At 21.3% G+C, this 1,261-nt stretch overlaps 1 protein-coding gene across 1 annotated transcript, besides 1 other annotated feature; it reads right to left on the bottom strand.

Annotated features, from left to right (window-relative positions):
* Positions 1-55: 55 nt before the first annotated feature.
* Positions 56-469: a repeat region.
* A 33-nt stretch (positions 470-502) lies between these two features.
* On the bottom strand, positions 503-1,210 carry EHI_173070 (uncharacterized protein; the record flags this gene model as incomplete). The annotated part of the gene is made up of 1 exon (XM_001913877.1): positions 503-1,210. The coding sequence occupies one exon, from the start codon at positions 1,208-1,210 to the stop codon at positions 503-505; it is 708 nt and encodes a 235-aa protein (XP_001913912.1).
* Positions 1,211-1,261: the final 51 nt, after the last annotated feature.

Genomic DNA, 1,261 nt, shown 5'->3' with positions numbered 1-1,261 from the left:
TGTATAATATAATTAATATCCATTACTCAATGAATAAATGATAATTCTATTAATATTTAATTATCTTTTTCTTTTTGATTGAATATACTTCTTGAAGAATGTTATACCATTCTTTTTCTTTTACCTTCTTACTTCTTGAGTATTTCTGATTATTCTCCTTTATTTCATTCCCTTGCTATTCTTTTTATTCTTTCTTGTATATCATTTCTTGTTATTCATTTATATTTGTTATTTGTATAATCTTTATTATTATTGTTTATTTTGTTTTTTATTTGGTTTTCTTTGTGTCTTTCTCTTTGTATTTATTTTACCATTCATTTTATTGTGCCATTTATTGCTATTAACATTCATTCTTTTATATAACGCTGAACTTCTCTGTTTTGTTTGTTTTTCTTTACAATACACATTGATATTACTTAATAATCATTACAATAATATTTGTTGCGTTTCCTGCATTGGAAAAGGGTTTTAAAGAACAAGTAAATAATAAGTAAAAAAATAATCAATGAACAAAGTTCAAAGTAAGATGGTTTGATAATGCATACCATATTGCATAAATGATTTTATTAGTTGAATTAGTTTCTTTGATTAAATTAACAACTGTTTTTATGTTTTCTTTCTTTTCGATATCTTCTTCATTTAAATATAAATTATAACAAATAACACAACTATCTTCAAGGATTTGATTATCTGTTTTATATAATGTAATAGATTTTCTAATTGAAAGTAGTGATTCATTACAATAAAATTTATCGTGAAAACTTGATAATCGAAGTAAGTGTATTCCATATTTTTGAATAACAATATCGTTCATATATTTTATAGTTAATTGAATAATGTTATCAATGATTGTTGAATTTATAAAAATATCAATTTGTTGTTCTTGAAGATTATTTAATATTCCAAAACAATTACTAATGACAATTGAATTATTTTCTTTATCTTCTTTTAATTCTTCACCAATAATTTGGAGAATTGTATTAACAAAATCGGTGTTATTGATACTTTGTTTAGTGCAATAATATATTCCATTATATAATAATTCTTTTATCTCTCCTTCTGATTCTTGAATTCGATTTAAATAATATTGAGTAATAATTTCTTTATTTTCTTTACTAGTTAAATTACTAATAATTTGATTAAGTATTCTTAATAAATACTTTTGTATTTGAAAGTTATTATAATATTTTCCACTGACTGTCATTAACATTGTCCAAATTTCTTTATCAACCATATTTGTTATTAATACTCCATCTCCTTT

Source organism: Entamoeba histolytica, genomic scaffold (genome assembly GCF_000208925.1).
Source record: "Entamoeba histolytica HM-1:IMSS scf_1104750518903 genomic scaffold, whole genome shotgun sequence".
NCBI classification, from domain to species: Eukaryota; Evosea; order Mastigamoebida; family Endamoebidae; genus Entamoeba; species Entamoeba histolytica.
Note: the sequence above shows the minus strand (reverse complement) of the source record. Positions and strands in the feature narration are given on the sequence as shown.